Source organism: Eptesicus fuscus, chromosome 13, assembly GCF_027574615.1.
Source record: "Eptesicus fuscus isolate TK198812 chromosome 13, DD_ASM_mEF_20220401, whole genome shotgun sequence".
NCBI lineage: Eukaryota > Metazoa > Chordata > Mammalia > Chiroptera > Vespertilionidae > Eptesicus > Eptesicus fuscus.
Window position 1 is genome coordinate 3,414,816 of NC_072485.1, and position 11,135 is coordinate 3,425,950.

The 11,135-nt window shown below is 56.5% G+C and overlaps 1 protein-coding gene across 4 annotated transcripts in view; it reads left to right on the forward strand.

Moving 5' to 3' along the window:
• The window catches only part of SIK3 (SIK family kinase 3), a 310,082-nt gene extending 301,290 nt beyond the window's left edge, over positions 1-8,792 (forward strand). For 3 of the 4 annotated variants that reach the window (XM_054725226.1, XM_054725227.1, XM_054725228.1), the window contains 4 exons: positions 4,681-4,844; positions 5,544-5,676; positions 6,385-6,545; positions 7,863-8,792. In XM_054725226.1, coding sequence (XP_054581201.1) covers positions 4,681-4,844; positions 5,544-5,676; positions 6,385-6,533 — 446 coding nt within the window. In that variant the 3' untranslated portion in view covers positions 6,534-6,545; positions 7,863-8,792. Of the gene's footprint in view, positions 1-4,680; positions 4,845-5,543; positions 5,677-6,384; positions 6,546-7,862 lie in introns of those variants that run through there. The other variant, XR_008557941.1, reaches the window with a different exon arrangement.
• Positions 8,793-11,135: the final 2,343 nt, after the last annotated feature.

Here is an 11,135-nt window from a genome sequence, read left to right on the forward strand (position 1 = left end):
ATCCCTGGGTAGTCGAGGAAAATTAAATGCCCTCCTGTCAGTGTTTGTGGGCACCTGTTTCCTCCGTGCCTGCTTGCTGCCGGTCAGTGTGAAACAGGCGCTGCCAGGGCACCAAGCAGGCAGCGGGCGGAAGGTTGGTTTGAATGCCCCATGCTGCCCATAGTCTCCCTAACTGCCCTCCAGAGATAGAATGTAGGCTTATCTTCTATACTTGAGTTTTTTCTTTCCTTTGCAAATAAGTAAACAGTACAGCACTTCACACAATGCACTTACCAACTTGAACTCGGAGAAAACCACATCCTCTTCTGCCCGGCCAGCCTCGCAGTGTCTGTACACGGCCCCCTCGGATCCTTTAAGGACATGCAGACATGCCATTCCTCTCTTCTCACTACCCGTGAGTCCGGACAGTCAACATGGGAGGTTCAGTAGCCTGTGCAAGCCGCGGGGGCCCCAAGCGGGGCGTGCGCACTGAGTCCGTGCGTGCTTTCTCCGTGCGTAAGCAGGTGCGCGTCTCTCCCCTGTACTCGCAGCTTCACTGGGCAAACACCCGAGAATGCTGCTCTCAGACGGCCTCTTGCCCAGTATCTAGTGAGCTTGACAGCTCCTCTCGGTGCTGACTTGGCATAAAGGATGCCAATGCTTTGAGCCTGAATCTCGAGTCTCTTGGTCAGTGGGTCACTCTGTGCACCTTGCCCCACCCCCAGCTGCCCAGTGGGTCTCCTCCTAGAATATCAGAGGACCTCTAGACGCAGGACTCGGCGCTCTCACTGGAAGGCGTACTCTACTGGGTGGTCCTGTGTAAAGTGATAACGACCCTTTCACGTGTGATCTCTTCTGAGCCCCAAACAACTGTCATGTGTGAGATAGAGAAGCTGAAATTAAGAGAGAGTAAATGGCCTACCCAGTCTTGTCCATTCTGCTGGTGATGGAGCTAGATCCTGACTTCAGGTTTTCTGATTCCCTAGCCTGATCTCTCCTTCATGCCTTCCCGCCTTCCATTCTACACTGTCCAGGCATCTCTGCCAGGCAGTAGATGCTAGGCCTTCCGGACCGTCAACCTGTGGGTTAGATTGAAACGAGCAGACAACACCCTGGTTTGTTACCCAACTCCGGTTTCATCTAGTTTTTAACTTACGTTTGTCTCTTCTAAACCAGAAGCTCCTTCTCTGGAAATTAAAGTTTCATTAACTCATTTGTTCACTTATATGTGGGGAAATTGTCTCCATAATTGTAGAAGTAGGTTTCTGTGATAAATCAGTTTCTTTGTTTTTGTCAACTGGCGCAATAAGCCCTTGTCCCCTCAGAACTAACACTCTGAAATGAGTGCGAGTCATCCCAGTCCTCACAGCGCCCGGCTCTGCACTCACCTGCCTGGGGAGTGAGTCCAGGTTCACAGACCGCGCAGCTGAGGCCCACCCTCGGGACCCAGTGAGGCAGGGCTCCAGCCCGCCCTCCGGACCCAGGGCGAGTGCTCATGAGCTCTGGGCGGGGAGTCGGGAAGTCTCGTCCTGCTTCGTCAGGCACCAGTTCTGTCTCGGTGGCACTCAGGTATGTTGGCACCAGACCTGAAGGCTAGGAAGACAGCAGACGAGGAGGTAAGGGTCCATGCGATCTTCCAAAGGCAGGGCCAACGGGAGGGTGCATGCCTGGGTTTGTAGAAACCTCATTTTCAGGAATAAAAATAAATTCAAAAAAAGGGAGGGGGGAGAGGGGAGACTTAGCAAACACGTCAGACAGACAGACACTGAGGTCTCTGGAAACGGGGCGGGGATGGGGGGGGCGGGGGGGGGCTGAATATCAAGAAGCAGGGCTTACACATGTCCTCGTGTTTGACAAGGACCCTTCCACGATCTTTAAAGGAGAGCTCTTGTGTTTGTTTTTGTGGGGATGAGATGCAACAGATGAGATTTGCATTCAATTCTATAATCCAGAAAAAGGAACTCCGAGGAATTGAATGGGTGGTGCTAGCTGTCAAAGATGAGCATACAGGCATTAGAAAACAGTTTGAGCTCTGGCCGGTGTGTTCAGTGTGGGGAGCTGGGCTGAGAACCAAAGGGTCGCTCGGGTCAGTTCCCGGTCAAGGGCGTGTACCTGGGTTGCAGGTTCGATCTCCGGCCCTAGTAGGGGTGCATGTAGGAGGCAACTGATGGATGTGTCTCACATCAATGTTTCTCTCTCTCCCTACTTCCTCCCCCCCTCCCTTCCCTTCCACTCTCTCTAAAAACCAATGAAACAAATGTCTTTGGTGAGGATTAACCAAAAAGAGAAACTAGCTTGAAAAGGAGGAAGCAGCTGTCTGTTGCTTCTTGGCAGGACAGACCAGAGAGCCAGTTCCTCGCTCCACAAGCCATCACTGCACCACTTCCTGCCCGTGGTTTTTGTTTGGCCCTGGGTCCAGCACGGGAGCTGTGCCCACTGAGGAATTGGGCTGGTGCGGGGATGGGGAGCTGACCCCAAGAGCGAGTCCTGGTGTAGGCTGCTTCATCTTCCTCTCTGCTGGCTTTCCGCGTTCAGTAGGGAGAAAGCTGACTTCTGGCTATTCCTCTGACCTCTTTGCTCTCAGACCTTTCCACAGGTTTCTTGCTTGTTCTCACCTTTGGTGATTGAGAAGCTCGCCCTCCTCTCGTTTTTGTCCAGAATCTTTTGTGTTACCATCCACACGCATGTCAGTCAGCTCCCCTCCCCATTGCCTGAGCCCCTAAGCCCAGGCCTGACCTGATCGCCGCAGGAGACCATTCCAGTATAGAGACCTGGCCCTTCACCCAGCACTTAGCAGGACGTTTCACTTTCGTTAGTTGAGTGACTATTGGATGGTACAGGTAGCATTAGGGCTGTTTCCTATTTAAAACTTTTTAAAGCCTGGTCTTGCCAGGGTCCAGCTCATCAGGAGCTAGGCCCATACGTGCCACAGAGCTTTAACCCAAAGAAAACTACCAAGCGATCAAAACAAGTTCCAGCGCCAGACCCTTAGGGTGGAGCCAAGAGTGCCACCCGGAGGGCCTGTCCCCTTCCCTGGCCCTGGTGCTCTCCTGTGCATCCCTGGACACGAAGGAATATGCCTCCTGACCTCCTCTTCCTTTCCACGTCCCAGGTCATTGGTCTGTGACCTGACGGGACCGTAACCCAGGTTAAGAGAGTGTTTATGAATGCCAGCCAAGGAGGACATCATTAAATACCTACTGGGTGGGAACAGGTGTGGAACCCATGAGGCCCCAGCGTGCATAAGATACAGTTCTTGTCTTCAGAGTACTTACGGACTTAGTGATTAAGCAAGTCATAGCTGAACCTGGTTAGAGTCATCCTGGTTAGTAGTCTTCTGACACTTAAAGGAAGGGAAGGTCAACTCTATTTGAAAGGGGAGGTTTCATAGAGATGCCAACATTTGAGACAGACTAGCTAGGAGGGCGGTTGATTTGGATGGCAGGGATGGAAGTGGGAGAACCCAGCATTCCAGGGAGGGGAGCAGCAGGAGCAAGTGCGTGGAGTTGTGACGGGTGGGGAGTGTGAGGTGGAGCCGTGTGACTGGACTTGGAGTGTGAGGGAGAGCAGTGTGCTCGCTGGGAGATAGGCCGGGAGGCGTGAAAATGTGGTGTCCGGCCGCCCTTTAGAAAGAGTCATCTTTGTAGGGTAGTGGCAGAGGGTGGCTAAGAGGCTGTCGTCGTAACACAGGCAAGAGGGCTTCGAAGGAAGCAGTGATTGGGAAGAAAGGGGCCGCCCTGGCCAAGGCTGCAGAGGTAGGCCCCTTACCCTTCCGTCGCTGTGGAAACCGGAGTGAGGAAGCAGAGAGCTCACCCCAGATTAGGAAAACAGGCAGAACACAGACCTCTGAAAGGGGAGCTGGCTGTGGGCGCTGCTAAGCTTGGGATTAGACATGGAAGTGTGAGGAGTTGGCTAGATGTCCAGGAAGTGGTTGGAGCTATGGCTCCGGCGCCTGGAGGAGCATCAGCGGTTCCTAGCACAGAGGCAGTGCCATCGAAGCCGTGAAAATAGATGGCATTGCCAATGAGTGTGGATCAAGGATAGGAGTGGAAGGAGTGGAGGAGCGATCGAAGGATTGGGAGCGGCAGTTTGAGAAGCAGAGGAGAGGATGGGGTGTGCACTGAGGGGGAGTCAGCGAAGCGAAGGGGAGAAGGTGTCCACAGAATGGCCCTGCTCCCCGGCGAGAGGTCCTAGAGGAGGGGTCCTCAAACTTTAAACGGGGGGCCAGTTCACTGTCCCTCAGACCGTGGGAGGGCCGGACTATAGTTTAAAAAAAAAAAAAACTATGAACAAATTCCTATGCGCACTGCACATATCTTATTTTGAAGTAAAAAACAAAACGGCAAAACACCCGCATGTGGCCCGCGGGCCGTAGTGTGAGGACGCCTGTCCTAGAGGCTCCAGGAATGCTCTGATGTGCATCTAGGTTTGAGGGCAGCACTGTCAACAGAAGTGAAGAAAAAGAGGTTCCGTGTGACCGAACGCCAGTGTGTGGGTTTTCTCCGGGTGTGAGCTGGCCGTGGGGCTCCGCGGGAAGGCTGCTCCTGGCTCCCCCCCCCTCCCGGCGCCAGGCCCAGCGGCGAGGAGAGCAGGCAGTGCGTGTGGTCCTCGGGCCGCTCCGGCGCCTGCAGGACGTTTGACAGGCATTCCCGTGCCGGGGGACGCCAGGCCTGCTGACCCTGTTTCGCTCTGTCTCCTCAGAATCTGTCCTCGGGAACTGCATGGAGGGAAGCTCTCCGGGACCAGCCATGGAGCTGCCAGATCATGATGGGCTGGGGTACCCAGCACGCCCCTCGGGCAGTGAGCACCACAGGCCCCGGACGCTGCAGAGACACCACACGATCCAGAACAGCGACGATGCCTATGTAAGTTGGTCCCCAACCGCTGCCAACTCAAAAGCAGAACTTAGTCCTGTGGGCGCACCCCTCCTCCGCTTCCGCCCAGAGGCCACCTCTGCACCAGGGAAGCTGGTCTCTGAGTCGCCCCAACAGCCAGCCCTTAATCCAGCAGAATCTGCATTCCAGCTTCCAGCTGAGGAATCAGTAGCTGCCATCTGTTCCCTGGTCTTGGTTATTAAACTTCTCCCCAAACAGGCTAAACTCAGGCCCCAAGGCTCCTGGCTGGCTTGCTGGCCGCCACGAACTCACTCCTCCAGGCGCCCTGGCTCAGCGAGGCTGGGCTCTCCCAGGCAGCGCACGGCAGCACGTAGTGCAGGAGCAGCTGCCCGCAGCCAAGCCCAGTCAGATGTGATTCCAATGAAGTGAAACCGTAGTTCCTCCGTCACTGCGGTCACCTCGGGGGCTTGGTAACCCTGTGGCTGGAGCCGGTGCTGGACGGTGTAGCGGGACGTCCGCCTCCGTGCTGTTGGACAGCGCTGTCCTGAGTCAGGCGGTAGCAGCGGTGGTGGTGGTGGTGGTGATAGGCCGAAACCTGGTTTGGGAAGGCCATGTAGGTGTGGGGGTCCTGGCCTCCCCCAACCCCTCCCCTGGGGTGCTGCTGAGGGGGGTGCTCTCTGAGAGCCACTGTGTGTGGCGTCCTTACTCCTTTTGCTGCCGCTCCTGCAGGTGCAGCTGGACGACTTGCCCGGGATGAGCCTCGTGGCTGGGAAAGCGCTGAGTTCTGCCCGCATGTCCGATGCCGTCCTCAGCCAGGCCTCGCTCACGGGGAGCCAGCAGCTCCCGGCCCGGGAGGATGAGGGTAAGGAGCTGGCACGTGCGGTGCCGTCTGCCCAGTGACTGCTCCCCTCTTCTGCACTGGGTTCCTGGGACCCAGAGGGTTCTGGACACGATGCCCTTCCCGCGCCCCACGCCTACTCCCGAGCGCGAGTGGATAGAGGAGCGTGCCTCCTGGCTGAGTGCGGGTGCCACATCCCCTTTCTGGTGCTGTCAGGACGCTCCTTGCACAGCGGCTCTTCTGGTTCTGGCAGCGGGCCCTGCGTGTGAATGGAGTGTGCCTGCCGCTCCTTAGAAGCAGCCGGCGTGGGGGGCGGAAAGGCCTGGAGCGGACGGGCCTGCAGTCAGTCCCGCCTCGCCTTTACGGGCTGCCCTGCCCCCTCTGTCCTGAGGCAGGAGCACTGGGCCTGTGTCCTGGGCTGTGCGGTGAGCCCTCTGTCCTCGGAGCGCAGAGCGCCCGCCCGGTGACCAGTGTCTGCAGCACCAGGGTCTCCCCTGACAGAGGAGGCTCTCGCTGAAGGAGCAGTGCTCTGCCTCCCCCACACGGCAGCGGGGACAGGGCTCTGCGGGGACAGGACAGAGGGTGCAGACGCTGAGCACACCATGGGCTGCTGAGAGCTGGGGTTCAGGCTGGGAGTCAGGTTGCAGGTGCTCAGACCTCATGCTCCCCTCTCCCCCCCCCCCCCCGGCCCCCAGTGCCCTGCAAATCTCACATGTTCTTTCTGGTCCTCAGGGTGTGGGGAAAGGCTAGGCCATGAGCACCTGAACCTGACTGATGGCCAGCATTTGAGCTCTTGCTACCCATCCACGTGTATAACAGACATCCTGCTCAGCTACAAGCACCCCGAGGTCTCCTTCAGCATGGAGCAGGCCGGCGTGTAACGGGAACCCACGGTGCGTATGGCCCGGCCCCATCTGGTCAGGAGACGCTTGCGCGAGCTCCCTCCTGGCCTTCGCAGCGCCCTGCTCTCCCTAAGCGCTGTGCTGGTCCTTTTGGGGTGTGGTAGGTGCAGACAGGAGAGAGGCAGGCCAGAGTTCCATGTTTAATTATGGGGAGAGACACGTGTGTTTTAATTGTTGGGGCTGTAGCAGCTCCACAGAGACCAGGAGCGAGCGAGCGTTGAAGGACGGGCGTACCTTGGACCAGAGTAATGAGGTGGTCCTTGAGCTCAGCCCTGGAAGGTGAAGCCCAGCAAGAAAACACATCCAGCCGCAGTGTTTACGGCTGTGCTGCAATGGCAGAATATTCTCGACAGGGAAGTAGGTGGCCAGAGGCCCGTGTGAAGGGTGAACTGGCGGGCTGGTCATGCCTCACCGAACACGGCAGGCAGTGTGGGCTCTTTGGAAACTGATAGAAAAGACATGATGACTGTTCGGCCGTCTGGCAAATCCCTATTCGAGCCTCGATATGGCACCCCTGAGAAGCTCGAGGTAAAGGGAAGCAGTCCCTGTTTTCCTGGTCGCGGCCGTTAACCAGTGTCGTGGCTGGGCTGCACCGTGGTTTCCCCGGGAACCTGAACAGATGCAGGTTTATTACTTGAAGACCCGGAAATGCCCTTGGCTCAGTGGATAGAGCGTTGGCCTGAGGACTGAAGGGTCCCTGTTCGATCCCAGTCAAGGGCATGTATCTCAGTTGCAGGCTTGATCCCCAGCCCTGTTTGGGGTGCATGCGGGAGGCCCCAATCCATGTGTCTCTCTCATGTCGATGTTTCTCTCTCTGCCTCTTCCCTTCCCTTCCACTCTCTCTAAAAATCAATTGAAAAATATCCTCAGGTGAGGATTGAAAATAAAAATAATAAAAATAAAAAAGACTGGAAATGACAGGGCACACTTGGGGGGGGGGAGAGAGGAAACAGGCCTGGTGCTCTGCTTTTATTGGGGTCCAGCATGGGTCCTGAGGTTTTGCTGACTCCTCTTCATTGGTGAATTAAAACACACAAGAGCATGAGCTAAAGCTCCGGAAGAAAAGGCAGACCAGGAGCTCAAGTGGCCTTACTAAACCCACCAAGATCTCTACAACCAAGGGGGCTGGGAGGGCCTGGCTGCCAGAGTTCTCTCCAGGGTCTTCGAGGCGGTGCCCGCAGCTGGAGCTTGCCGGGTACGCATTACAAAAGGGAAAAATCCTGCTTACACTACAGGTGGGTTTTTTGAAAAGTTCTCAAATGAACATTCAGTCTGTCACAGTGATGCCCTGCGTCTGCTCTGTTGCAGGTCCGTGTGCCGCTCGGGATAGAGGGTAGAGTGTGACTAAACCAACAGCATCCAGCAGCATCCAGCAGCAGCGCGCCTGCCCGCCCTTCTCCCCACCCAGAGCGCTTGCTCCCTCCTCCGTTGGCTCCGTCTGTGCTGCTCCCTGTTTGGGTTGGGACTCGCACATTTTGTTCCAGGGCCTTTTGCCATGTTTGCTTGTATGACCCACTCACCCAGGAAATAAACAGGAAATCACGTTCACACCTTTTGTGAAAGTGTATTTGGTGGATTTCAGTTGGTGGTTTGGTTTGGCTTTGGTTTGGGGTTTTCGTATGTTTTTTTGGAGGTGATTTTCTTTTTTTACTTTTGCTTCTCTTTCTCTTTTTCATTTTTGAAAGAGAAGAGCAAACAGAGGACAGAGCCTAGGGCCTCAGGGCTCCACAGTGCTCTGTGCAGGAGCAGCACGGAAGGCTACCACCTCTGGGATCTCAGTGGCCGGAGAAGGGGGAGAGCAAAAGAAGCCCAGGCCTGGAGCCTGGGAGACCGTTCCAGCGGGACCCACCACAAACCAAGCCACGCTGGTATCGGAATGTCCGTGTGAGGCGGGGAGTGCCTGGCGCGGAGGGGTGCTGGTCCCTGTGAGCCTCTTTGGTGTGTGACTCAGTTCCCCTCTTGTAACCTGGAAGGTTGGTGCCTTCCCTTCCTGCTGGCTCCACCCATGGCTGAAACCCGCCGTGGCCCCTGTGCTTGTGTGAGCTTGTGCTCGCTGTACAAAGGGTTGTTCCACACACACTCCCTCCGGCCTGTCACAGGCAGGACCAGGAGCTGCCTCGCTGACCTGGGCACCCTCACCCCCACCTCCATTCCTGACCATGTAGGAATTGTTTTGGTAAATGTTGATATTGTTGTTATTAATAAATAAAAACAAAAGGAACGTTTGTTTGAGAGAAACGTGTAACCAGATCCTGTCCTGTTTGAATTGGCCTTGCCCCCTGGCTCACCGTGTTTCCGTCAGCGCATCGTGAGCCGCTTCCTGTGCGGGACTGTCCCCGGGAGGGCGCACGGCCGCAGCTGCTGTTTGTGTCACTGCCTTCCTTCCTCACGTTAGAAACCAAAGTCTCAGGTGCTGGCGGCTGATCCTCGCAGCAAGAAAGATGTTAAATGTTCGGACTCTTGGTCCCTTTTTTCTGGAAAAGGAGAATAGGGTCCCCAATCCCCTCCTAGTCTTTCACCCTGAATTTGCACAGAAGAAAGTGGGTGCCCGGCATGGCCGTCCAGGATTCCGACAGGATCCGTGCCGCTGGTCCTCACTGGCCCTGCCGCTCCCTCCCGGCCCTCCCTCCTGGACTCCGCAGTGCCAGCGCCTTTCTCGGGATGGGTCCCCGGCCCCCTGGTCCTGCCACCCTCCACCTCCTCACCAGAAGGAGGCCACCAGGAGGCCCCCACACCTACTGTTGGACTCCTATGCTCCTGGAACTCCAGCGCCCGCCCGACTGCCTCCCCCCCCCCCCCGCACCCCCCACCTACCCCACCCCCGCCTCCGTCCTGGTGCGGAACTGGATTGGCCGAGAGCAGACCCACCCTCGATGGAAGCCAGTGAGCCTGCCCATCGTGCCATCTTGCGAACTAGACTTTCAGAAATCATTGCTTTGTATTGTAACCAATATGCGCAGTATATGTTGAATGTATATTAATATACTTTCTTAATTCTGTTCTTGGAAAACGTCTTAAGTGTTTTTTTCTTTGTCATTTATGTTGAACTAAAAAAGGATTTAAAAAATCTCCGGACCCCAGTTGCAGTAGGACGTTAGCCCCTTTTTGTGGGTGCTCACGGCTCAGTCACTGACCGGGCAGCAGGGGATGGTGAAAATAAAGCTGATCGCCAGCTCGTGTGGACATGCTGTTTGCCTTACGGTTCAGAGTCTAGTGGGGAGCAGCAGCGGGCAGCAGAGAATCTGCCTGCGCCCAGCGTGGCCTCTGCCCCTCCAGGGCGCGCTTGGATTTGCTGAATCGGGTGGAAAACATTCCTTGAGAGGTACTTTCGGCCGAAGGGCCTGTAAAGCTGGGGCCTCCAGGCCAGGCCGTTACGACGTGGCCCAGTCAGCCCAGGGTTAGGGCAGCGTGGGCACTTTCCCTGCCATCCCCCTCCCACACCTGGACTCGGAGCAGGCAGCACGCCCCAAGGCCCCGCTGGCTGAAGGTCGGTGAAGAAGTTACCGAGGCGGGAAGTGAGGCGGGAAGCGTTGGAGTCCCTTGCCGACCAGGAAGTCGAAGTGGGACCGTCTGGAACAGAAAGAGCCTTCTCGAGAGGGGTCTTCCCGAAACGCCGGAGCCTGGCCGCACCCCCGCGGAAAGCTGGGCAGGTGTCTGAAACCAGGCACTTCCTCAGGTGCCTTCCAGCATCTCACAAACCACTTTAAATCCTCATCCAAGGACATGGTTCTTTTATTGATTTTAGAGAGAGAAGAGAAAGGGAGAGAGAGAAAACATCCATGTGAGAGAGAAACGTCAGCTGCTTCCCGTAGATGCCCGGACCCGGGATCCAGCCCACAACCTGGACATGTGCCCTGACTGGGACGCAAACCTGCAACCTTTCGGTTCACGGGATGATGCTCCAACGACTGAGCCACACTGGCCAGGGCTTGTCACCACTTTTGAGCCAGCCCTCCCTCCTGCTGGTCCCCACCTGAAGTCTGTCACCACCGTGGCAAGGCAGCTGGGTGCGAGAGAATCTTGCATTTGGCTGGTTACAATGCCCTGCCCTGGGGTCTAAATTGGGGCTCTGTCACCAAAAGCTGCAACAAAATTGCCAAATAGAAACAATTGGCAGGGGCGCCCTCTCCTGCTCAGGCCCCATCCTGACCCCCGCGTGCTGTCAGGTTAGCCGTTCAGAGGGTTCATGATCCAGGCTGAGTGCTTGGAGTTTCTTGAGTGCCCCCCCGCTCCCCGCCAAGGCCTGTTCCTTCAGATGACCCTTTGTTGTCCTGTGACCCTTCCTTCAGTGCGCCAATGTCATCCAGTGAGCAAATGTTTGCTGAGTGTCTGTTCCGTGCCAGGCCTAGCAGGGGACAGAGTCCTCCCAGCATAGACTGACCGGTATAACGTTGGGACATAAATTGTGAAATGAGCAAAATCCACTCCTGGAGTTGGCTAACGGCAGCACCCCCACATGAGTCAGGGGTCCAGGGCCAGCCACTGGGGGCCCACGTCCGAAACAGTCCCTCAGACCCCTGAGGTGGGGGGAAGAGCGTGGTAGCACAGAGGGCCTACACTGATGGGCCCTGCGCCCCCTAA